Below are 25,776 nucleotides of genomic sequence, written 5' to 3'. Positions count from 1 at the left end.
GTTAAAGAAAAGACAATTTAATGTACTGTTTTGTGATGTGATTCTCAGCCATTCTATAAAGAAAAATGCTGGCAAACAAATAAAAACTCTAAAACGGTGTTTAGTTGCTGAGACATGGTTTTGGAATGACGGCCATCTTTCATTTGTCCCTTAAACAACACTATATAAATATATTTGTCTTTGACTGCTCAGAATTGTAATAATTAAAAAAATGCTTAAATTAGGTATTTACGCCGCCATGGCCAATCAGCATCTCCTCATAGAGATGCATCGAATCAACAGATAACATGGAGATGCAGCACTGCTCCAGGAAGCACCTATAGTATCCGTCTGAGGAGTGGCCACTAGAGGTGACAAACAAATAAAACTCTGAAAGTGTGTTTAGTTGCTGAGACTGGTTTTTGAATGACTGCCACCTTTAATTATGTCCCTTAAACAACATTACATAAATATATTTAGCTAGGAAATGTAATAATTACAAAAATGCTTAAATTACCGTAGGTATTTATTATTTTTCTTTTACATTTATTTTAACAATGATTTTCTAACAGTTATGTGATATTCTGTTCTTGAGCAATAACTGTATCTCCACATTGATAGATAGCAAGATATTTGCTAAATCTATGTTAAAGGTGCACTCCATGCACTCGCACACTAGGTTAGGATACATTTAACAGTGTTTGGTGGGTTTTTAATTTTTTTTTATTTTTTTTAAACCTACCATTCCAACCTGCAGTGAATATATTTTTTCCTACATAATACTGCTGTACAGGGTGTAGTAACCTATGTTTTTAGCAGTACAGCTGATAGCTTCCTGCAGTAGAAAGCAAATAACTGTTGGGTCCATGTCAGATAAGCTCAGCATTGCTGTAGCAAGTTAAGTGAGCATCCAGATTGGCACCTCATGCTGTGGACATAACTCATTGGCCGAGCATTAAAAACAGAAAATGTGCAATAAATTTAAGGATTTTGTGTGTGTGTATGTTTTTATTTCATTATTTGTAACTAGATGTTGTAACCAAACTAACATGTCATGGTTTAACCAAATACCATCAGTACCCTCGGGGTCTGGAGGAAAAGAGCTACAACTACATATATCTTTAAGATTTAGATAAGCTACTTGCTAAACGCCTGCTTCTTCAGCCATCACATCTCAAATAACGGTTTCTTAATGTAGTAATCTTCAGGCCTTTATGACCAGTCCAAAAAGTACAGAAAGTTCATCATAGTGTAAATGCAAAACTTCAGACTGTTGCAGAAGTCACAATTATAACCATGGACCAATGGAATAATGCATTAGAAAATATATGACATTTCTAGAGTTGGGGAAGTCACAGTATTTAGGAGATAAACATTGGAGTGATTTCTGATATTCACTCATGTTGGGGGACCACACTTCCAAGCCTCCAAAAACTATTTTAAAAAGTTTTTTTCAAAAACAAAAAAAGAGACAATGTTTATATGTAGCTTAAATTAAATTAACACTTCTGCATTGTATCTGTAAAGTTTGGATGACATGAGAGCACTGAACTAAGTTCCACCTTGCAACCAGGGGACCTAAGTGCACTCTAGGCAACATAACTGCTACAGTAAGCCATAATGGTTACGTTGTTAAGTGCCCATTTGAATATAAATATGGAAAACATCAGAAATACTGTGAACTGATTTATTACTTGTTGAACGATACTTTAAAGGGACACTCCTAGAATCATAAGAATGTACGCTTCAAAGCTATGGTGGAAGGATTTACCTTATTTTTTGAGTCTCTACATCATGTTGTTTATAGCAACAACGATCTGCAAAAAATATGCCCAGCTACAACCTCCTTGGTCACCGATGTCACAGAAGGAAGCCATGCTTCCCACTGTCTTTATCAGATATCCTATGGAGGATACATTGAGAGATCCTGCTTCCTGTGGCCTCACATAGGTGAATTATGTCAGTGTGGCAGTGATCTTGTTATAGTAATGTTCTTGTTTCCTTTTCCTAATTTTTAGACATGTTCTTTTTACCTTTTCACTTATTACTGTTACTGTTTTGACAGTTACCCTGTAAATAAAAAATGCCCTGGAGGAGGCCTTTTAGAAGAAGGTTGTGAGTGCAGTATAAAAATATGTGAATCCTAAGTTTAAGGAAGATCTACCGTATATACTCGAGTATAAGCCGACCCGAATATAAGCCGAGGCCCCTAATTTTACCAAAAAAAACTGGGGAAACGTATTGACTCGAGTATAAGACATGGGTGGGAAATGCAGCAGCTACTGGTAAATTTCTAAATAAAATTAGATCCTAAAAAATCTATATTAATTGAATATTTACTTACAGTGTGTGTATATAATGAATGCAGTGTGTGCGTATGAGTGCAGTGTGTGCGTATGAGTGCAGCGTGTGCGTATGAGTGCAGCGTGTGTATGTGTGCAGCGTGTGTGTATGAGTGCAGTGTGTATGAGTGCAGTGTGTGTGTGTATGAATGCAGTGTGTGTGTATGAATGCAGTGTGTGTATGAATGCAGTGTGTGTATGAGTGCAGTGTGTGTATGAGTGCAGTGTGTGCGTATGAGTGCAGCGTGTGCGTATGAGTGCAGCGTGTGTATGTGTGCAGCGTGTGTGTATGAGTGCAGTGTGTATGAGTGCAGTGTGTGTGTGTATGAATGCAGTGTGTGTGTATGAATGCAGTGTGTGTATGAATGCAGTGTGTGTATGAGTGCAGTGTGTGTATGAGTGCAGTGTGTGCGTATGAGTGCAGCGTGTGCGTATGAGTGCAGCGTGTGTATGTGTGCAGCGTGTGTGTATGAGTGCAGTGTGTGTGTGTATGAATGCAGTGTGTGTGTATGAATGCAGTGTGTGTATGAATGCAGTGTGTGTATGAATGCAGTGTGTGTATGAGTGCAGTGTGTGTTTGAATGCAGTGTGTGTGTATGAGTGCAGTGTGTATGAGTGCAGTGTGTGTATGAGTGCAGTGTGTGTGTGTATGAATGCAGTGTGTGTGTATGAGTGGAGTGTGTGGATATGAATGCAGTGTGTGTATATGAGTGCAGTGTGTGTATGAGTGCAGTGTGTGTATGAGTGCAGTGTGTGTATGAATGCAGTGTGTGTGTATGAGTGCAGTGTGTGTTTGAATGCAGTGTGTGTGTATGAGTGCAGTGTGTATGAGTGCAGTGTGTGTATGAATGCAGTGTGTGTGTATGAATGCAGTGTGTGTGTATGAGTGCAGTGTGTGTATATGAATGCAGTGTGTATATGAATGCAGTGTGTGTGTGTATGAGTGCAGTGTGTGTATGAATGCAGTGTGTGTATGAGTGCAGTGTGTGTATGAGTGCAGTGTGTGTATGAGTGCAGTGTGTGTTTGAATGCAGTGTGTGTATGAGTGCAGTGTGTATCAGTGTGTGTGTGTATGAATGCAGTGTGTGTGTGTGTATGAGTGCAGTGTGTGTATATGAATGCAGTGTGTGTATATGAGTGCAGTGTGTGTATGAGTGCAGTGTGTGTATATGAGTGCAGTGTGTGTATATGAGTGCAGTGTGTATATGAATGCAGTGTGTGTGTGTATGAGTGCAGTGTGTGTATGAATGCAGTGTGTGTGTGTGTATGAGTGCAGTGTGTGTATGAGTGCAGTGTGTGTATATGAATGCAGTGTGTGTGTATGAATGCAGTGTGTGTGAATGCAGTGTGTGTATGAATGCAGTGAGTGTGTGTGTGTGTGTGTGTGTTGCAGAGCTTTGGTGGGGGGTGGGCAATGTTATTATTTTTTTTAATTATTTTCATATTTTTTTTTATTATTATTTCTTATTATTATTATTTATTTAATTTAATTATTTTTTTATTTTATTATTATTATAATTTTTTATTTTTTTTTCGTCCCCCCGCTCTCCTTCCCTGGTGGTCCAGCATTGGCAGTTCAGTTGGGGGGAGAGGGGGGCTGGCAGAGAGTTTACTTACCTGTCCTGCAGCTCCTGTCAGCTCTCTCCTCCTCCGCGCCGTCCGGTCAGCTCTTCTGTCAGCTCACACTGTAAGTCTTGCGAGAGCCGCGGCTCTCGCGAGATTTACACTGGGAGCTGACCGAGGTGCTGAACGGACGGCGCGGAGGAGGAGGGAGCTGACAGGAGCTGCAGGACAGGTAAGTAAACTCTCTGCCAGCCCCCCTCTGTATTATGGCAATGCAAATTGCCATAATACAGACTATTGACTCGAGTATAAACCGAGTTGGGGTTTTTCAGCACAAAAAATGTGCTGGAAAAACTCGGCTTATACTCGAGTATATACGGTATTTAAACAAGGTAAAACTAAACCAAGCAAATGATATCTAGAACAAAAAAAAAAACTCATCCACTTTAAAATTCCCTTTTTTTATTTTTAAATACAAGCTAACTGCCCATGAGTGAGCTTTTGCAAGGCTCTGTCCAATTGAAATCTGGGATCAGTGCTGATTCCACCCTTGCCCAATATAATATAATTTTGCTGTGAACATCTCATGTGGACTCTTTATGGTTTCTCATCTCATGGACATCATTTACTATCGGACGTCACACATTTTGAAGATGGGGAGCATTCATTGCTAGCGCTGCTCCTGTTAGTAATCGTGGTCATGTTTTTCTTTTTCCTTACATCATAATGAATAGATCGTTAAACAAACAAACAAAACAAAAAGCAATTGATGTACATTTTCTATCTTATGGTGATTTTGTTTTAATTGTGTTAATTAAATTGACTTTCTGTGTAAGGCAGGGCCTCAAATGGATGTTATAAAAGAGAAGGCATATCCACTTTTGAGTCAAATTGACCAATTAGACAAATTATGTGATTTTATTTGTTTTCTTAATCATGACTACATTTTCAGAGCCTGATGTAATCTTCAAGATTATTACTACCGATAGGCAATTCTCAAAATCGTATTCCTCTTGGTTTTAAGGTTAAGTAAAGGACAATGATTTAGTTATTTCTAACAGAGCCCTGTATTGGATCTTTGAATGGAATGTTAGATTGTTACACACATCGTAGCTTTGATCAAGCAGGGATCTTCTGTGATGGCTACTCATGGCATGGATTTGGTCTAGTGACTGTATAACGTTTAGTGAATGAGGTACAATGAAATTGATGATGCTATAGGTTAGGAGTTGCGATTAAACCAGAAGGTTGTCTATTTAGTGTGGATATTGCAACAGGATTTTAGCTGATCTGGGATCTGAAGGATGGCAATGAGTGAACCTGTAATGGCTAGGTTCTAGAGATAACTCCTAACCATCCTATATTTTCTAGATGCAAAAACTTAGGTGTTGTTCTTGAGTCATTAAAAGTCCATGAAATAAACTACTCTTGGGTTATATTCATACTGAACAACCTCAGGGTTCCATGGGTGAGACTGTCCCTCTTGCATCTTGCGGGGAACAGGCATGTAGAGAAAAGTAGGTCCATTAAAAAAAATAATCAGTGGGGGGCGGAGCCTAACTGCCAACCTGACCGGTGGCACATCTTGAGAGCTCCATGGGAAAGAGCTCTAAAATAACTAAAAAATTATAAATCTATGCCGAAATCTTACTGCCGACGTGTCCTGAAGGTGGAAGGACCCTGCAGTATCGGATTTACTCATGCTCCTGACCGAGATCGGCAGCTTCAGCCAGGGACGACTTAGGGCCTACACTCCACAGGGACTCACAGTTCATGCGGGGGAGGCGGTCGATCCCTCTGCGTGCTGCTGATCAAGAAGCCTGAAGTCTCTCGCTCACTCTCACACCCCGCTAAACTACAACAGACACCTACCCCTCCTGTGGCACAAACAACTTATGAAGCAGTGTCTGTTCCCTGTTCCTCTTCTGGGCTGGGGGCCCAACTGGAGATCCCCCAAGGCGCAGTCCATATAGCCTGGGGCCGGCGATCCTGAGGTCCAGAGCGGCGGGATCCATGGACTAAGGGCATTGGCTCCCTTCACGGCCCGGAGCCGAAGCTACGGGGAATTACTGCACCACGGGCTACCGATCACCCACCTGCTGCACATAGAGCACTGCCTGACATGCCCTGGTCCAGGGAAAGGGCACAAGACACCAGACATGGAGATAGACTATCTGCTATGGTCTGCAAGTGGTGTGGGCTGACTACAGGTGATGATATCCCCTTCTGTTCCTCACCTGATGCCTAAAAATGGTCATAAATGAGATTCTCAGCATTGATATTTGCTAATTTTCCTAGACATCCACTTCCTGCTAACACCCAGTGACACCACTGTTAAACACCTTGTCATTCAGTTTACCTTAGTAATGCCTGTTAATCCTTTACCTCCTCACTTACTTGCATGCTTTACTAGTTTGTGTCATGTAGGATAACTTCTGTCTCACCAGCCTAGGTGAAAATGTGCACATATTCATGCCACTGTTTAGCCTGTGAATATCTATATGCTGTTGTGGCGTTTGATTTTTTATTTTTTTTTGTCAATCTTTCTTTTATTGAAGCATTTTTGATGGGGTACAGAAGAGAAGGAGGGAAACGTATAGTTTGATTACAGTAGAGGGTTTAAACATTGTCAGCTTTAAACTATTACATTTCTGGGATAGCGATGCTTCGTTTTTTTAATTTTTATCTCGTCGTTCAGGAACAACATAATATATTCATGAGCACTGCATGACGTGTTAGAATGTCAAAGGATTAGCAAAATACAATATTATTTCTAAGACATGCAGTTAGTAAATATAGCACGGTTCAGGCTAGATTCGCTCCAAAAACTACCGAACAGATCACAACAGAATATAACCACTGTAGCATAGCAGATAATCACATAAAGTAAGCGGGTAGGACCTGCGTATGGACTAAGTGAACTGTAACACAGCTTCCATTGGTGTCTAGTGCCTCCTGTCCCTTAGTATCACCCAGGTAGACTAACGCTTAAACGTTTTTACATGGTTTTGGACATGTAAACAATATTAATGTACCCCTATGCACCGGTCCCTGTCTGTACAGTGTAATGCTCATATGTGGAACAAGTTACATGGTCTCCAATGTACATATATGCATCCTGGTTATAAATCAATTGCATGTGAGCGTGTGCCCTCCAGTGTGTGTAAGGTCAGGTGGCAGGTATGTGTCGGTGTTACTTAACTGTCTAAGCTCTAAGATGCTTTTGCTGGCAGCATATAAAGTGTATCTGAACCTGCCACTGTACACCTACATAGCAAGGTATAAGACAAGGTTGGAAATCATATTGTCCAAAAGCATGTCCAACCGTCCGGTCGGTTCTACAAATCCGCTGTTAGAGCATGTTAGCGCCCAAAGTATGCAGGGCTAGCAGTGCGACAGTGTCCCGTACCAGCGCTTACATGCAGCCTCCATCCGGTTCTCTATCACCCGATGCCGGCTTTGTATAGGCGATGATTGTCCGACTCTAGGTAGTTGTGGTTCGCTGCAATACCTGTGTCAGAGAGGGTGTCCCCCCGGCCCCAGGCTGGAGTGCAGGCCTGCATCTTCATTCCACAAACTCGGTTGCCCCTGGGGTCCGGGTTTACTCCACTTGTGGGAGAGACGGAAGAGCGGGTCGTTGTCTGTCGCTTGAATCTCTGTTTCCTCCGCCGATGTGGATGATGCTTACGGGCTCTATGCCCTACGGCCTGCTGCCCGGGTGGGTAAGGTTGCGCATGGATGGGTTTATACCTGGGGTTAGTCCCCTCCTTCCCCGGCATTCACGGTTCCGTTTTCCGTTCATGTGTGATGGAGGCGTTTTGGGTCGGGTTGCCTGTTGTCTCCCCCTAGGTGAGTCCCAGGGGTGGGACCGGATCGCCTCTGGGCGCCTCAGGAGTGCGGTCGGTGGCTGCGACCATTTTAGTTGGTCTCGTTGAGGGCCTGCTGCTTAGTGCGCCCGTGCCATGCTTGTGTGGTCTGCTCAGCAGCGTGTCCTTGGAGCAGATTGCGGACCGGGATAACCCCCACCGGTTCAGGGGGGGGGGGGCGGAATAGAGATGGGTGCTTGAAAGGGTCGATATCTGGCATTACCATCCAGGAGAGCGGCCGTCTCTCCCTGGCTCCGGCACAGATAGGCCCCATACACGGATTTCGGGTTTCCGGGCGATTTACGACTCGTTTGTGGCTTCATTCGACGCCCCATGGTAACCCTGATTCGATGGGTGCACTCAGGCTCCAGAACGTGTCCGTTAGCGGGGTTTAAACCCCCGTTTTCGTCGTTTTTTGTGGGAGCTGATTTACAGCACGTCTGGTCGGCTCGGTGGTTAGGCTCCGCCCCCGTGGTGTTTGATTTTGATTGCACCTACCTGCACAACAAAAATTTTAAAAAAATGATAAATACAAATAAAAAATAAAAGATAATCTGTTGGAGGATACTTCCATGCTTGTAACTTAAACTAGACACTAGAATAGACTAAACATAACTGTCCTGATCAATACCCCTGAAGAGGATCTGCTGAGTGAAACAGAATAATCAAATTCCATATATGTACTTAGGGTAACTAAAAGGAAGATACTTCCAGTAGAAGCCACACAGAGTTTATGGCGCCTATTGCCATGAGATTCCATGGGCTGCAAACATTTGACACGTATCCCGCAGTGACCCTGAATTTGAAATCTTCTTCTGAAATCTTCTGCAAATACGTTATACATTTCAAATTTTTGTTTTAAGGTCAGATACCCAAGAAGTATCTGCAGCAAATTTCAAACTCATCACTTACTGTATGCTCTCACTATTATACAAACATGATTAAAAGATGTGAACGAACGCTAAAGTTTATCTCTCTTCAACACAGAAGTGCATCTTGAGTACATGCAGGGAGCATGACCAGAACAATCTGCAAAAACACTCTGCTTCTAGGAAAAGAATTGTTAATTTTATTTATAATCCTACGTCTGATTCATTCCAACCTTAATATAATATAATACAGATTTTTTCTTTCATGCTGATGTGGCTTATCATAAAGTTATGTGTTTTTGGCTGCCATATCCTTTGAATAAAAATATCCATGTCATGGCATGTGATGTGCTAACCTTGGTTGCCCTCAACGTAAAGCTGGACTTAGTCTTTCTTTGTAGTTTGCTGCAATGCAAACTCAAAATTATCGGGATGAATTATTCCAACGCAGTCTGACTTTTTGTGTCCTCTTGATTGTTTACGTTGTGCTATAGGTATGAAACCTTTAAAACATATAATATTGTAAACCGGATGTGACTGCAAAAAAAGCAAATCTGCTACCCTGGTCCATGTGCCCCATATGGACCTTGTACTTAAAAAGTGCTTTGCTAATCTACGATATGTTGTGATATGACAAATCTCTCGCTCATAGCTTTGCATAGATGCTCTTATTAGTCACCTTATTAGTGGCATCTAGATAATACCAAGAAAAACCTTCAAAACATTGTTTGTGTCATTGATTTAACAAGGTCTTGGAAACGTTTCTGGCAGGCTTTGTAATTCGCTGACTCAGTATTATTGCACAGTTATTGATGTTTCCTCGTATGGTATCTCCTTTGTTTGGCCCAAATGGCAGATTTCTAATTGGGTGCTCTGTCAGTCCTGCTATTAGAGCTCGTTAGGTACATTATGTCCTAGGTTGCTCGTGGTATGTGCTTGATTTAGAAATGTTGTTTTCCCTATGCTGTAAGTCGTGACTTTGTTTCAGCATCCCCCAATCAGCATATTAGCTCAGAGATCCAGGACCCCTCTTCTTCTGGCTTTAGTACTATAATCTCAGCTACCTAAGGTGATCTATCTGTGGACTGATCCCCCATAAACTTTGGTTAAGGGTAGCACCTAGAGTCAAGAACTTGCAGTTTGTGATAAAATCCACATCAACCCCAATGTCAGTGTTGGGGTTTAGGCGATAAGATCTTGTGGTCCACTTCCTTACCCCTGAGCTGCAAGTATGTGAAGATAACATGTACTATAAGGAAACACCCATAAACAGTTATTATACTGGCAATGGGCTCTGTTGATTACATAATCATTACAAGGTTGTAATTAAGTTTTCTATGCAAAGTAATGAAGTCTTAGCATTTTGCTAGCAATATTGTAATACTGAATCAATCTAAATATATTGTACATAGTTAAATAAATAAGAAATTGTGATTACGTACCACTGTAATTCTCCTAAATCACTCCCTGTATCCATTTTTTTGAAAGAGCATGAGTGTTGAAAGGACAGGATGGTGACACTCTCAATGAATCACTCTTTAGAGGACAAAGTCGTAGGTTGTAGACGTTATTGAGTTTCTTGTGGGAGACTCGATACAGGAAGTAGGCTTGTTTGTGTCAGTTGTGCCCATACCTTAACCACCTTCATCCAAAGTCCTAGCCCTTGGAATAATGGTGACCACTGGAATTTGGTTGACGGCTGTCTCACCCAACATGAGTGGTTAGACTAGACAGGCAGACATTTGGTAGGAACAGGATGGGAATGGCAACAGCGTAATCAGGATCAGACCAGAAGTGTGAAAATAAAGAGAAAAACCAACATTTTAAACAACATTTCAAGTTAAATGTTTTAGTAACCAAATGAAAACACAAGTTACAATAATAATAATAATTTAAAGAAAGCTTAGAAGTTTGTGCTTCTGCAAGAACAAGCAGTTTCAAAGATGAGTTACACTGAAATAAAGTAAATTGAATCTTCAAGTTTCAAACTCCTAGGAACAGCAGTAAAAATAAAGAAAAAAACTAAACATTCTGAATTTAATGTGAGCAGCAGAAGTACTTTAGAAGGGACCAGGTATTGGGTCTCCTACCACTACTGGGCAGATGGACCACCACTACTAGATTTTACGATGCCTCATTTACTCAGTGTTTTGAAATCCTTAATGGGCACAGCTGGCAGCTGAATGCAGGTTTGATACGAACAGTTTAGACATCTTTAGATGCAGCAGATGGAAAATTTTACACAAATAAAGTAGGAGAAAGTGTGCAATTACGTTTTTATCTGCAGTTACATGCTGTATCCTGGGTTTTCGTTTAGAACATCACCTTAGTGGGTGGTCACAGCTATTCTCCTTACCGAATCCCAACCTTCTTGACATCACATTTGCTGCTGGATGCTTGCCTAAACATTAAAACTTTTGTTTGAGTTGAGAACAAATCTAAAAGGGAACAGAATCATTTGAAATAAAAGCAGAGTGTCACTGGAATGTGGAATATCCAGAGCCTTCAATATATATGAATTTCTTAAAAATCTGGTGGAATATGTCACTTTCTTAGATCTCTTCGATGTGCTATAAAATACAATAGCTAAATTTAATCCCATCTGCTAAGTATGACAACATTAGCATTTCCATTTAATTAAAAATACCTTCAAATCAGCAGTGTTTTAATCACTCCGTTATATTTACTCTGCTCCAGTGTCACTTGTAATTGTGACTTTTTCTTTTTTTAATAATGAGGGATTTTTCTTTCTTATTGCGTCATGCTATATATATATATATATATATATATATATATAACTCCTGCCGGTAATTAGCAGTCTTCTGTTATTACTAGACTCAGGTGTCACAACTGTGCCTCATCCTCATTATGCAATAAAAATACAATTATAATAAAAAAAAGCACCTATCTGATTCATTATTACTAGATAATGCTACTCGGAGACTTCTCAGGCCCTCTAGAAAAGCAATTCAGCCAGGCAAAATGATCCGCTAATTATATTTAGAATCAGAAGCTCAATAACTATTTGCAGATAAATTGTATGAATTGAAGTTAGTAGATCTGAATATTAAGATTCATAGATTTAGCAGATGATTTGTTAATTGCTATGAATAAGGTCGTTTGCTTACCATTTATTGCATAGATCAAGTGTACTCTATTTGCTGCTTAACCCACTTGATACTGTCAGGCTCGCGTGTCTACCATGAGCGAAAAATAAATGATGGCAGGCTTGCAATTATGAAATTATAAAAAAAAAAAAAAAGATTCTTAATCTTGTATTATATTGGTTAGATAGCTTGTGTCTCCCAAGCTATGATTTGACTCCCAGCCCTATTAGTCTCAGACCAATGTAAAGCTGAACAGTAGACACATATATTAAATATAACATGTTAACTCTTTGCGTGCCATAGTGTCACAATATTTGCCTCAGCCCACAAGCATAAAATGAGTTAATTTTATAACGAAAAAACAACAAAGGCAACCATTGCTTTCAAATGTGAACTGCGGGATTCCATTACCATTCTTTAGTCTCATAAGTAAGTAATTATGTGTAGTTTTGAGTTGTACCGTACCTAAAGCTAATATATTACCTAATTATTTTTGAACTAGAGCAGACAGTTCTCTGTAGTTTCGCATTAAAAGAATGTGATTGCTAAACATGAGCTAGAGTACTTTATTAATTGTCAGATGGTAAAAGCATGCTGGTAGAGACTCCGTGCACGCCATTATCTGTTATTATGGGGAATTAATGTAACTCTGTAGGTTAACTACAGAGGAAGCAACATCCACCAACTATCATATTAACAACAACCGATCACATACCAGCAGATGAGAACAACAATAAAAAATGCCATATTTCTAGCAGCAGGTGACATCATCATGTGACAGGGACTGCGGTATCAACGTCAATACTGAAAGCAACAGATGACAATGATAGAAGTATCAACTGCTGTAATCACAGCAGGTCACTTTGCGTCATGTGACTCATGCCACAACATCCACAACTGCCATTCACAGTGGTCAATCAACATTCCGATAGCAGCATTTACCAATAACGATCTACCCAGCGAACGTTCACTTAACATCGTATGAGTAAACAGTCACATCCACTAATATTCACCATCAGCATACTAGCCACTACGGTCGTTCAAGGTATAGCTGCTTGCCATCAACTGCTCGATTAAAAAAAGAAAGAAAACCGAAAAGGCAGCCCAAGACCAATTTCATATTTTATGAAATTCCACAAAACTGCTTGATGATTGAACAATTTCAGAAACTATTTTAAAGGAACACCATAGCATTGGCAATACTAATGTGTGTTCATAATGCTATATTGCACTGTTAACCATTTAGGTGTCCAACTCCCACGTGTAATGAGTAAAAGAGCAGTTTTACTTACTTTTTCACCATGGCAGCACTGGTCTTCTGCCTCCATGGCTGAGATCATCAATCTTGATGATCTCAGCCAATTCAATGCTTTCCCATAGAAAGGTATTGAAATGCTAGTGCACTTGCACGGCAAAAAAGTCACGCTATGCCAATCAAATGGTCTCTATGACTTTCACTTGGCAATTTCGACCCAAATGCATAAATTGGCTGGCATAGTGACAGCCACTAGCTGCATTTAAACTCCTCAATGTAAACATTGCTGTTCCTGCAGGACCAAATGTTTTACATTGCAGTGTTACAATGACAGGGACATGGCACTCGCATTACTTCATTGAGAGGAAGGGGTCTGTCCACATATGTGTTCCTTTAAGTCTAAGCATTACTGTATTTGTGAGTTTCTTGTTTTTCTACCAAAGGGTATGATTGATGTCCCAAAGGTATAATTTAACTTTTTGTTACTCTAAAGTAGACTTACAAAAAAAAATAAAGTTTAAACATACTATCCCTGCGGCATGAAGAAGCACCACTCATTCGACCAAAAATCATGCAGGTAATTGAATGCTAGCGTGTTCACGAATCATGACACCTTGCCGAAGCTCTTGTCATCTCAAAGAACATGCTCTGAGCCACTTTCATCTGTTCAAATTGCCAATGGTCTTTATTTGGTTAAGTGGTGCTTCTCACAAGGAGGACTTAAAGAAGGCCTGAAGCAACAATAAGCTTGGATATGAAGTGAAAAGAAGAATATACCGTATTTATCGGCGTATAACACGCACTTTTTTCCCCTGAAAATAGGGGAAAAATTGTGGGTGCGTGTTATATGCCGATATCCCATAATTACTTACCTGTCCTGAAGCGTGGGCCGGCTTCACAGCTTGCACCGCAGTACAGGAACTTTAATTTCATGTTCCGGTTTCCGGCGGGACTGAAAGGAAGTGTGCACAATAGTGTGCACACTTCCTTTCAGTCCCGCCGGAAACCGGAACATGAAATTAAAGTTCCTGTACCGCGGTGCAAGCTGTGAAGCCGGCCCACGCTTCAGGACAGGTAAGTAATTATGGGAGGGGAAGTACACTATGGGATGGGAGGGGAAGTACACTATGGGAGGGGAGGGAAGTACACTATGGGAGGGGAGGGAAGTACACTATGGGAGGGGAGGGAAGTACACTATGGGAGGGGAGGGAAGTACACTATGGGGGGGATAGGGGGAGGAAGTACACTATGGGAGGGGAGGGGGGGAGAATACTATGGGAGGGGGGGAGAATGGGAGGGGAGGGGGAAAATACTATGGGAGGGGGGGGGGAAATACTATGGGAGGGGGGGGGAAATACTATGGGAGGGGAGGGGGAAAATACTATGGGAGGGAGGGGGAAAATACTATGGGAGGGAGGGGGAAAATACTATGGGAGGGGAGGGGGAAAATACTATGGGAGGGGAGGGGGGAGAATACTAGGGGAGGGGAGGGGGGGAGAATACTATGGAAGGGGAGGGGAGGGGGGAGAATACTATGGGAGGGGATGGGGGGAGAATACTATGGGAGGGGATGGGGGGAGAATACTATGGGAGGGGATGGGGGGAGAATACTATGGGAGGGGATGGGGGGAGAATACTATGGGAGGGGATGGGGGGAGAATACTATGGGAGGGGAGGGGATGGGGGGAGAATACTATGGGTGGGGAGGGGATGGGGGGAGAATACTATGGGTTGGGGGGGAGAATACTATCGGAGGGGAGGGGTTGGGGGGGAGAATACTATCGGAGGGGAGGGAATGGGGGGGAGAATACTATGGGAGGGGAGGGGGGAGAATACTATGGGAGGGGAGGGGGGAGAATACTATGGGAGGGGAGGGGGGGAGAATACTATGGGAGGGGAGGGGGGGGGAATTTCCTGGAATTTCTTTCTAAAAATGAGGTGCGTTTTATACGCCGGTGCGTGTTATACGCCGATAAATACGGTACTTTCATGTAGACACGACAAAACCGATACACAGAGGCTATAATACACATTATTTATATACATACAATACACGTTACAATCAATGGTTATCCTAAGCATAAGGCTAAATCTAGGCCCCAATCTGTATATACACATACAGTAGTCCGCACCAGTATATAACTACGATTTGTAGAGAATAGTTGCATGCAAATAAAGAGAAGAATGAAAGGAAAACACAAGAACCCGAAATCAAAGAAATCACTGTGCCATAGTGTTCTTACCTTCTGAATGAGCACTGTACACCAAAACACCCAAATGTTTCAGCACGTTGTGCAGCAGTAACCCAGGAAGCACCTCTAGTTGCCATCTGAGTGATGCCACTTGAGTTGTCCCTTGGCTGTAATGTACATGTAGAACACAATTTAAATGAATGCCCTAATAAAAGTCAAGTAATCCGAGAGTCATCTAACTAGTATCCTCTCAATTAAGGAGGACCTTAGAGAGGGAGAGTAGAAAAGAAGAGATATGAGTGGTTAAAAAAAGGGTCCTGTGCTAATCTTATGCAAAACCTACATTTTCATCTACAGTATCTCACAAAAGTGAGTACACCCCCACATTTTTGTAAATAATTTATTATATCTTATCATGTGACAACACTGAAGAAATGACACTCTGCTACAATGTAAAGTAGTAAGTGTACAGCCTGTATAACAGTGTAAATTTGCTGTCCCCTCAAAATAACTCAACACACAGCCATTAATGTCTAAACTGTTGGCAACAAAAGTGAGCACACCTAAGTGGAAATGTCCAAATTGAACCCAATGTGTCAATATTTTGTGTGGCCACCATTATTTTCCAGCACTGCCTTAACCCTCATGGGCATGGCGTTCACCAGAGCTTCACAGGTTGCCAATGTATTCATCTTTCACGCCTCCATGATGACATCACAAAGCTGGTGGATGTTAGAGACCTTGCACTCTCCCACCTTCCGTTTAAAGGATGCCTCCCAGATGCTCAATAGGGTTTAGGTCTGGAGACATGCTTGGCCAGTCTATCACCTTTATCTTCAGCTTCTTTAGCAAGGCAGTCGATTTCTTGGATGTGTGCGTGGGGTCGTTATCATGTTGGGATACTGCCCTGCGGCCCAGTCTCTGAAGGGAGTGGATCATGCTCTGCTTCAGTATGTCACAGTACATGTTGGCATTCATGGTTCCCTCAATGAACTGTAGCTCCCCAGTGCTGGCAGCACTCATGCAGGCCCAGACCATGATACTCCCAGCACCACGCTTGACTGTAGGCAAGACACACTTGTCTTTGTACTCCTCACCTGGTTGCCGCCACACCCGCTTGACACCATCTGAGACAAATAAGTTTATCTTAGTATCATCAAACCACAGGACATGCTTCCAGTAATCCATGTCCTTAGTCTGCTTGTCTTCAGCAAACTGTTTGCGGGCTTTCATGTGCATCATCTTTAGAAAAGGCTTCCTTCTGGGACGACAGCCATGCAGACCAATTTGATGCAGTGTGCAGCGTATGGTCTGAGCACTGACAGGCAGACCCCCACCCCTTCAACCTTTGCAGCAATGTTGGCAGCACTCATACGTCTATTTCCCAAAGACAGCCTCTGGATATGATGCTGAGCATGTGCACTCAACTTCTTTGGTCGTCTATGGCGAGGCCTATTCTGAGTGGAACCTGTTCTTTGAAACCGCTGTATGGTCTTGCCTACCGTGCTGCAGCTCAGCTCAGTTTCAGGGTCTTGGCAATCTTCTTATAGCCTAGGCCATCTTTATGTACATAGTTACATAGTTACATAGTTAGATAGCTGAAAAGAGACTTGCGTCCATCAAGTTCAGCCTTCCTCACACCTGTTTTTTGCTGTTGATCCAAAAGGAAAAAAAAACAAAACAAAAAAAAAAAAACCAGTTTGAAGCACAATTTTGCAACAAGCTAGGACAAAAAATTCCTTCTTGACCCCAGAATGGCAGTCAGATTTATCCTTGAATCAAGCAGTTATTACCCTACATTGAAAGATTATATCCTTGAATATTCTGTCTTTGCAAGTATGCATCTAGTAGCTGTTTGAACATCTGTATGGACTCTGATAAAACCACTTCTTCTGGCAGAGAATTCCACATCCTGATTGTTCTTACAGTAAAAAAACCTTTCCTTTGCCTTAGACGAAATCTTCTTTCTTCCAGTCTAAACGCATGGCCTCGTGTCCTATGTAAAGTCCGGTTTGTGAATAGATTTCCACACAATGGTTTGTATTGGCCCCGAATATATTTGTATAATGTTATCATATCCCCTCTCAGGCGACGTTTTTCTAAACTAAATAGGTTTTAAATTTGTTAACCTTTCTTCATAGCTGATATGTTCCATTCCTTTTATTAATTTTGTAGCCCGCCTCTGCACTTTTTCTAGTGCCATGATATCCTTCTTTAGAACAGGTGCCCAAAATTGCACAGCATATTCAATATGTGGTCTTACCAGTGATTTATAGAGAGGCAAAATGATATTCTCGTCCCGAGAATGAATGCCCTTTTTCATGCATGACAATACCTTACTGGCCTTGGCCACTGCTGATTGACATTGCACATTGTTGCATAGTTTGTTGTCTATAACAATTCCCAAGTCCTTTTCGTGTGTTGTTATCCCTAATTCGCTTCCATTAAGGGTATACGTTGCTTGTGTATTCTTTACGCCGAAGTGCATAACTTTGCATTTTTCAACATTAAATTTCATCTGCCATTTGAGTGCCCAGTCCTCCAGTCTATCTAAATCCTTCTGCAGCAAAGTAATATCTTGCTCACATTGTATTATTTTACAAAGTTTTGTGTCATCTGCAAACACTGAAACATGACTTTCAATGCTGTCTTCAAGATCATTTATAAAAATGTTAAATAGAAGGGGTCCCAGAACAGACCCCTGAGGGACACCACTTGCCACCTCTGTCCAGCTTGAAAATTTACCATTAACGACAACTCTTTGTATTCTGTTTTTAAGCCAATGTTCTACCCAAGAACAAGCATTTTCATCGAGACCGATTTCCTTGAGTTTGAACACTAATCTTTTGTGTGGAACTGTATCAAATGCCTTGGCAAAATCCAAATAGATCACATCCACTGCAACACCCTGATCTATACTTCTACTTACTTCTTCGTAGAACGCAATCAAGTTAGTTTGACATGACCTGTGCTTCATAAAACCGTGCAGATTTTTGCTGATAACCATATTCTTCTCAAGGAATTCTTGAATATTATCCCTTAATAACCTTTCAAATATTTTACCAGCCACAGAAGTTAAGCTCACAGGTCTATAATTTCCAGGCAAGGATTTTGAACCCTTTTTGAATATAGGAACCACATCTGCCTTCCTCCAATCCTCCGGAACACTTCCTGAAAAGAAAGAAAAGAAAAGAGCAACAATTCTTTGAGCAACAATGTAGAGCAACAATTCTTTTTTTCAGACCCTCAGAGAGTTCTTTGCCATGAGGTGCCATGTTGAACTTCCAGTGACCAGTATGCGAGTGTGAGAGCGATAACACCAAATTAAACACACCTGCTCCCCATTCACACCTGATACCTTGTAACACTAATGAGTCACATGGCACCAGGGAGGGAAAATGGCTAATTGGGCTTAATTTGGACATTTCCACTAAGGGGTGTACTCACTTTTGTTGCCAACGGTTTAGACATTTATGGCTGTGTGTTGAGTTATTTTGAGGGGACAGCAAATTTACACTGTTATACAGGCAGTACACATACTACTTTACATTGTAGCAGAGTGTTATTTATTCAGTGTTGTCACATGAAAAGATATAATGAAATATTTACAAAAATGTGTGTACTCACTTTTGTGAGATACTGTATACATATCTATAAACATTGACTCTTATTTCCATCTTTGAGACGGACCTGCTTTACCTGTAGTCCCTTACAATGTCAAAACAGGTTGGTAGGATTTTGAAGGGGGAGAAGATGTCTGTCCAAGAGGACCACATTTTTAAAAAGTGGTCTGCCGGTCCATAAGTAATTACAATCACTTTCTTCATAGCACAAACCTGACAGATTTTACTAAGTATTCGAGAGTGGTGGTGATGTCTTACCCTGTCTTCGGATACAAAAAAAAAACAAAACACAAAGCATATTTTTGTTCATTAGCAGAATTAATGAGGTGGCTACCCTGTACATTGAATCTGGTCGAGGTGATCCAGTAAACATCAACTCAAGTCTAGTTTTAGGAATGCAGTCCACCTAGCATGCAGCATCCCTCACACACCTTTAACTTTAAAAGATTAATTCACTAAACTGGGAATAGTGGAGAAATGCCAAATTCTCCAAAAAAACAAAAAATGAAAGAAAGAAAAGAAACTACTGCTTAAAATGGAAATAGTGATAGACTTGTTTACTTAACTTGATTTGATAGTTAATAACCAGAATGCCTAACCCACAGCCAAAGAAAATGTATATATGCTGTGTTACTAAAAATAAATAAGAAAGAAAAAAAAAAAAAAAAAGCAGAAGCACGTGATTTTGCATAGTTTTGGAGCAGAATTAAAATATTTTTTTTTTATTTATTTTTTTTTTTTTAGAAAACCCAGTTCCTTCTATGGTCAGCCTATTTGGCCATATTTCAAAACCATTTTACATAAACACAGCTAAAGACGTGTTTTGAATTTCGCTGACATTTGTTCGGGCCAACAAAAATATAAAGTATATTTTTGCATGTTTTGGACATGTCAGTTTGTTGTCAGAATGCAAGTTATACAAAATTCTGCAACAAGGTATTATTTTTCTTAGATGTGAAGACGATAAGCAAAATCTCGCCTGTGTTTATAACAGTCCATTGAGATTTCATTCTGGCATTAATTTAACACCTCAACGTATGTAGGAAACAAATATACAACTGCACGACTTCTCTCACACTAAGATTTAGTGTCATTTATTCCAACCTCAGCACAAACTGGGTATGTGAGTGACAGAATATAACTCGGCGGCAGTTAGCAGACTTGCCGAACGCTCTCAGAATTATGCGCATTGCAGTGTTAAAGAATCTGTTTCGTAGCGTCTGACCATACGTTGAAAATGAACATCCGTATTTTCTGCAGCATGATTAGGAAAATCTGTCCATACTTCGTACCGTGGTGTTGAATGTGTTTATTTTCTGATTACAAAATGTGTTGAGCAGCATTTAAACACAAGAAAAAAAAAACAAAATTGGGAAAAAAACTGCAGTGCTGTGCTTTGATTTATACGGCTTACAAACATATGCTACGTGTTCTGTTCTGTATAAGTCATGCATGATCCATAAAATTTTCTCTGAATCAAGTAATGGTGAAATTGGGAATGGGATTTTTAGTATTATAACGTTTATTACCTTTTATTATTCTTTTTATTTTTTATTTTCACGTTTTTAAATTCTGCATCGGTGCCCACCGACCAAAATTAAAATGAGGCGATGAAGAAAGGGGATGCTTACTATGTTTTTACATTTCTAATGTTTGTACCCCTTCAGGTTGGAAGCAGTGCATTGTGGATGCTACCCCCTTTGTCCAAAATCTTTGGTGTACCCTGAGATTTTTCCAGGTATTTACAATCTACAATTCAGTGGCAAGTTTGGAAGTTCGCAAACTAATGTTAAAGTTATACCAAAAGGGAAAATAAATGTCAACGTATGCAAGAGCAATTGTTTATTTGGCAAAACGACATGTTAATGTTTCAAAATATGTGATATAATACATTAGGCTGTGTTTATATGTACCATCTGTTCCTTCATAATAACAAAATAAAGTATGGTTTAAAATAGCTGTTAGCCTCTGGTGGTGCAGCCGTGTTCACTCCAACCGGCATGTATGTATCTATGTATGTTAATACTGGTACAGTACTATATACATTTATAGAATTTAAATATAAATTGCACAAATAAGCCCACCTTGTACTTGATTTATTTTCACTAACCAGAATCACATTCGCCCTTACCCGCTCTTCTGTGTGTCTTGCTATTTTTTTGTTTGTTGGTGTGTATAAAAAATAAATATTGAAAATTATACATATATATAATGTGAGTCAAAGGTAAATATTTATAAACATATGTTCATTGTTATAGAGCATTATGTAAGTGGTAGATATCGTGATATTTTATTCTTTGTAGTTACCTAGTTGCTTGTGTTGAAAGGTCAGTGTGCACAATTGCTGCGGTAGTTTTGTTCGAACGCACATATTCAAAATCTCTCTTCTATGCATTGTATTACACCAGAATAATGTATTTTAATCACCCCAAGGAGATGTCTAAACAGCACAACTACACTGTCCTATTTAGCATTAAACATCCTTGTGAGCGGAGGTAACCTTATAAAATCAGGCTTAAATAATGTAAAACATGAGGCGGCACAGAGCAATATGCATTTTTAATTAGTAAAGTGACTAATATCAAGTGTGTGCTTTGAGGTTTTTGTTTCATTAAAAATGTATCTGTTTTTCCTGCAGCACAATATCTGTATTCAACACCTGAACAGCTCTTGAAAAAGCTCAAAAATTTCTGCAAAAAACCTGATATCGTAAGGAAGCATCAGCTCCAGGTATCTGTAAAAAATATAAAAAAAAAACATTGGTGATAAACGCTATTATAATTTCAGAAATAAACAACATACTTATGTGGAAAAGGAACCGTGTTGTGTACCGATATTAGTTGCTACACTAACAAGGATTAATTAATGTAGAGCGTGGCAGTTGTATTAACATACTGAAGGTCTGATGGTACACACACGCACTTAAGGCACCAGCATCCTTCTGTAATTTATTGCTTTCTCAAATGACTGTCCTGTACATTTGGACCCACGAGGCTTATAAAAATGAACCTGTATTAATGCAGCTCATTAGCTTTAAAGGAAAGTTGAAAGGAATATCTTACAATTACACTAATGAAGACGGGCTTGCCTTGCAATTAGAATATTATCCGATTTCAGCAGAAAACCAGGTGAATGTCATCAGGTGCAGAATATCTATCTGTCTGTCTGTCTGTCTGTCTAACTATCTATCTATCTATTTATATATCACTCTGTCTATCTATCTATCTATCCATCTATCTTTGTGTGTGTGTATAAATAATATGTTTCTATATAGAATAGGTAAGCGTTAGTGTAGGTTACTGTTAAGTTTAGTGTAGTGTGGTGGTTAATGGTTAGTCTAGTATATTGTTTGTAGCTATTCACGTGTAGTGCAGTGTATTAGGGTAGTGTTGAGGATAAGGGGATTTTACGGTCTCTTTACGGTTAAATAGTGGGAATTAGAGTCCCGTACTATAGCCACTTCAGCTGCTTTCATTACAATGGCAGTAGGTTCCATTTCAGAAGGCAACTCCTACTAATCTCTGGCAGAGCAGGACACGTAATCCAGGTTCTGCCTTAGTTTAGAGTCCACACACTGCGGTAAGGTGGTTTTTATATTATTATAGGATATATTATTTGTATCATTCCCTTTTTCGCTATATAGTTCCAGTAATCCGAAATAAAATATTCCTATTTTGAATCAATATTTCATTTGTTATTTTACATAATTATTTAAACAAAATGTTATCTATAGAATGGCATCTAAAACCTCCAGAAAGCTATATTTGGAAGGGGGAACGGCCTATCCACAGTGTATTTTTGGCACTCATTTTCAGATGACAGAGCAGCGCGTTTTTATTTAACTCTGTCTGCATACGCACCCTGAAAAAAAAAGAAGCAAGAAGTCCGATGCTTGCAGTTTACCGAATAGCCCAGACTTGTTGTCGATGTATGTAGGATACAAAACACAGCTCTCCATCTGTAGCAAACAGTTAAACCATAGGGAAAAAAAATAGAGAACGCGAAACCAAAAATGCAATTTAACACCCAATTTCAAGCTCATTATCTTTCATTGTCTATTAACTTGGCAATGGTTCAGAAGGTAGCTCATAATAGTTTAAAATGCTGACTGCACAGTTCCGATGCTCTGCTGTAGTTTGCTAGTCAGTAGAATTCTATGCAGCTTTTAACCTGTAATGAAAAAAAAACGAGTAACACACCCAAAATGCAGGCAACTTTATGGTGTGTGGAAGCCCCTAGGCCTTGATTGAGAATGTCTTTTGCTTTGTCAGTGGCAATATGTATGTTCAGGTTTTTTGCCGGCCTGAAAAACCTTTATTGTGCAGCATTATTTGTTTTGTGAATCCTTCGCATTTGCCCCATGCATACATATTTTAGAAAAATAAAAATACAGCCTGCAACTATATTCACTTCTTGATTGAATGCACTTCATCAAAGCACTTCACTCTACACAGAATGGCCCCGAGAAAACCACTCCTCTGCAGTGGCATTCTAACTGAGGGGCAGACCTCCCCAGTTGTCAGGTAGATGCACAGAGCAGTCCCCTCTCTCTAGAGCAGGTAGCTGCCTATCAGAGCACTGCCGGCAGGGGTGTGCAGTGCAGCAGGTACCTGCTTTGTGGCTGCAAAGCGGACAGCGATGAAGTTGCTGGGTTCTCTCTGTACGGAATCTCTAGCCCCCTCGCATGTCCTATACTAATGCTGATAGCGGGAATATGACATCAACTTGGCTTTCATGCATTACTACAGAGCTGCAGGGAGATGGGTAATCAGTAAATAGTGATCCCAGCAGCTACCAACTAGACCTCAGGAATGAGGCTTTACTCCAGCTCCCTTTAAAAGTAAGAAAGGGGAGGCCCTCACTGTGAATGCCCCCTTCCCCAAAATAAATAACTAAGTGTACAGATTTGTCTTTCTGTGCATGGATGTGTGTGTGTATGGATTGTTTGTGTATATAAATGTAGGTATGTGTATATGAGTCTGTGTGGGTATATGAATGTGTGTATAAGTGTGGCTAAATGAATGTATTGTGTGTTTCTTAACTGTGTATATGTGAATCTGAATGTCAAAGTCTATGACTCTGAATGTAAATTTCTATGAATCTAAATATGTGTGCTTAATTTCCCTTAAAAAAAAAAGGGTTGAGGGGTGGAGGTTGCAGTACAAACAAATTGTAGTTTGGTGGCGAGGGTGCCAAAATACATTTCCATCCTGGGTGCATGTAACCGAGGTATGCCTCTGCTCCAATGTATGCACAATGGCTGCTAACAAAGCTCTCCAGTGGAAACAAACACTGCCAGTAAAGCACTCCACTTTACACAAAATCTATGCCTGCAAAGCACCCCACTCAATACACAATGGCTGCAGGCAAAGCAAATTACTGTATACAGTTCCACTCTATTTAATATGGCTGCCAGTAAAGCATTCCACTGTACACAAAATGGCTGCCAATGTAACATAGAAACACACAAACATAGAATGTGACGGCAGAGAACCATTCAGCCCATCTAGTCTGCCCAATTTTCTAAATACTTTAATTAGTCCCTGGCCTTATCTTATAGTTAGGATAGCCTTATGCCTATCCCACGCATGCTTAAACTCCCTTAGCACTCCACTATGTACACAATGTCTGCCAGCACAGGACTCCACCCTAAATATGTCTGCCAGCACAGCACTCCACTATGTACACAATAGTTGTTGTCAAAGCATTCCAACTTGATTGCCATCAAAGCAGTCTATGCAATGCTTATGTGACTAATACTGTGAAACCATTCCAGACAACACCCAATGGCTTCCATCAAAAGCAGTCAACGCTATTTCAATGACTTTTTTCATAGCTTTTTTGTCACCTAAGACTACACACAAGACAGTTGATCCAGTAGGCCATTGGGTACAGACTAACACATTGGGTTCCTATAAAATAGTAATAGAAAACAAAACGGCATCTACAAGATGGATAAGTGCTATTTAATTAGACAGTAGATTCCCTATGGTGGTGAAAACTGGAGAAAAGCAAACTCCCTCAGTACCCTAAATGATGAACACAAAACAACAAATACCACACATTTCGCCCAGTGACAAGTTGATAATATTAGAATAGAAAATTAGGAAAAAGTCCAAAGGACACAGTCCAAAATGTTTCTCTTTTCGCCAAGTGGTATTGCTTCTTACAGACTTAAAATTTTGTTCATGGGTACATGTAAAAGATGGAGAAGGGAAACAACGGTGCAATATTTCTTAAGGGATGTAAAACACAACAATAAAATGTGTGAATGTCCACTCATGTTCTAGACTAGAGCTTGAAACAAGCTCCAGTCTCAATAACGTATAGTGGTGTATGGATACATGTTATTGAAAAGCCCTACACATGAAATATTGAGCAAGAGACACAAGCTCCCCAAGCTGTGAGTGCATTTCTTATGTTACTCACTTCTAGTTTACAATATCACACTATTGCATTTCTTTTTCTTCCTATGTTATTTATTGTATATCCATCACTGAATACCACCGGACTTACGCATGTGACCCATGTATCCATAAGTGGAGATTACACCACTATACATTATTGGGATTGTACCTTTTTTGATGCTAAAACATGCGAGTGGGCTTCCACACATTTTATCGCTGTGTGTTTTACACCTGTTGAGAAATATTACATCATCATTTCTCTTCCATGCCTTTTGCATGTATCCACAGACAAAATTTCAAGCTCTGTATGAAGCAAGACCAAAAAAAAATGTTGGATTGTGCCCTCCGGACCTTTAATGTTCTACTCTATATTATACATTTGTCACTAGGTGCAACCTGTTGTATTTGTGGTAGAGCAGTGTCCACCACACTAAAGGGATTAACAGTACAACAGGTGTGCTCCTCATTCATTCTCTACAGATTGTATTTGCAGATTCTATTGGGAATAGAGGCATTGAGTGAGCACCATGTATCTTTATTATTTTGTTTTCTGTTTTACTTATAGTGTTATCC

The 25,776-nt window shown here is 40.3% G+C and overlaps 1 protein-coding gene across 3 annotated transcripts in view; it reads left to right on the top strand.

The window, feature by feature from the left end:
- Positions 1-25,776, top strand: part of GTDC1 (glycosyltransferase like domain containing 1) — a 203,938-nt gene that overhangs the window by 160,436 nt on the left and 17,726 nt on the right. For all 3 annotated transcript variants that reach the window (XM_063429377.1, XM_063429380.1, XM_063429379.1), the window contains exons 8-9: positions 20,464-20,534; positions 21,435-21,526. In XM_063429377.1, the coding sequence (XP_063285447.1) occupies positions 20,464-20,534; positions 21,435-21,526 (163 nt within the window). The remainder of the gene's footprint in view (positions 1-20,463; positions 20,535-21,434; positions 21,527-25,776) is intronic.

Source organism: Pelobates fuscus, chromosome 8, assembly GCF_036172605.1.
Source record: "Pelobates fuscus isolate aPelFus1 chromosome 8, aPelFus1.pri, whole genome shotgun sequence".
NCBI lineage: Eukaryota > Metazoa > Chordata > Amphibia > Anura > Pelobatidae > Pelobates > Pelobates fuscus.
Note: the sequence above shows the minus strand (reverse complement) of the source record. Positions and strands in the feature narration are given on the sequence as shown.